At 53.8% G+C, this 628-nt stretch overlaps 1 protein-coding gene across 1 annotated transcript in view; it reads right to left on the bottom strand.

Annotated features, from left to right (window-relative positions):
• Positions 1-628, bottom strand: part of PCNXL2 (pecanex-like 2 (Drosophila)) — a gene marked incomplete at its 5' end in the record, with an annotated part of 58,560 nt that overhangs the window by 29,629 nt on the left and 28,303 nt on the right. Inside the window, 1 exon segment of the mRNA XM_014535896.1 lies at positions 480-543. Coding sequence (XP_014391382.1) covers positions 480-543 — 64 coding nt within the window.

The raw sequence follows: 628 nt of genomic DNA, 5'->3' as shown, positions 1-628 counted from the left end.
CCGGAATCGAACTCGGGACCCTTCAGTCCGCAGGCCGACGCTCTATCCACTGAGCCAAACCGGTTAGTTAGGGCATCTTTTTTATTATTATTATTGATCTTAGAGACAGGAAGGGAGGGGGAGAGAGGGAAAGAAAGAGAGATTCAGAGAGACTAGAGAGAAAGAGAGAAAGGCAGAGAGAGAGAGAGGAAGAGAGAGACAAAGAGAAAAAAGAGAGAGAATAAGACGGCCAGAGAAAGACACAGAGAAACAAATCCAGACACAAGGAGGGAATCTTATGCTCACATTACAGCACAAGAATATTATGCATCAAACCGTGAAAGCTGAATCCGATGGTCTCATTAAAATATTATAATTGGGCCGGAAGCCTCGCAGAGAAGGGCACACACATCACATGACATCCCCTACCAGGACGGCTCTACCTCATGCCAAGCCTTTCAAAGTGTGCGAGACCCAGGCAGGCAGGCCCCTCCCGGCACCTCCAGCCACACGCACGAGAGGCCATCGGGCGCCGCTGGCCGCAGCTCACTGCTCCACGCGTGACTTGTGCCACAACAAAGCAGAGAGCGCGGCCACCAGTCCCGACACGGAGGACCCCCCGGGGGAGGGGGAGACCTGGGGCCGAGGC

This window comes from Myotis brandtii, unplaced genomic scaffold (assembly GCF_000412655.1).
Source record: "Myotis brandtii unplaced genomic scaffold, ASM41265v1 scaffold1026, whole genome shotgun sequence".
Classification (NCBI taxonomy): Eukaryota; Metazoa; Chordata; class Mammalia; order Chiroptera; family Vespertilionidae; genus Myotis; species Myotis brandtii.
Note: the sequence above shows the minus strand (reverse complement) of the source record. Positions and strands in the feature narration are given on the sequence as shown.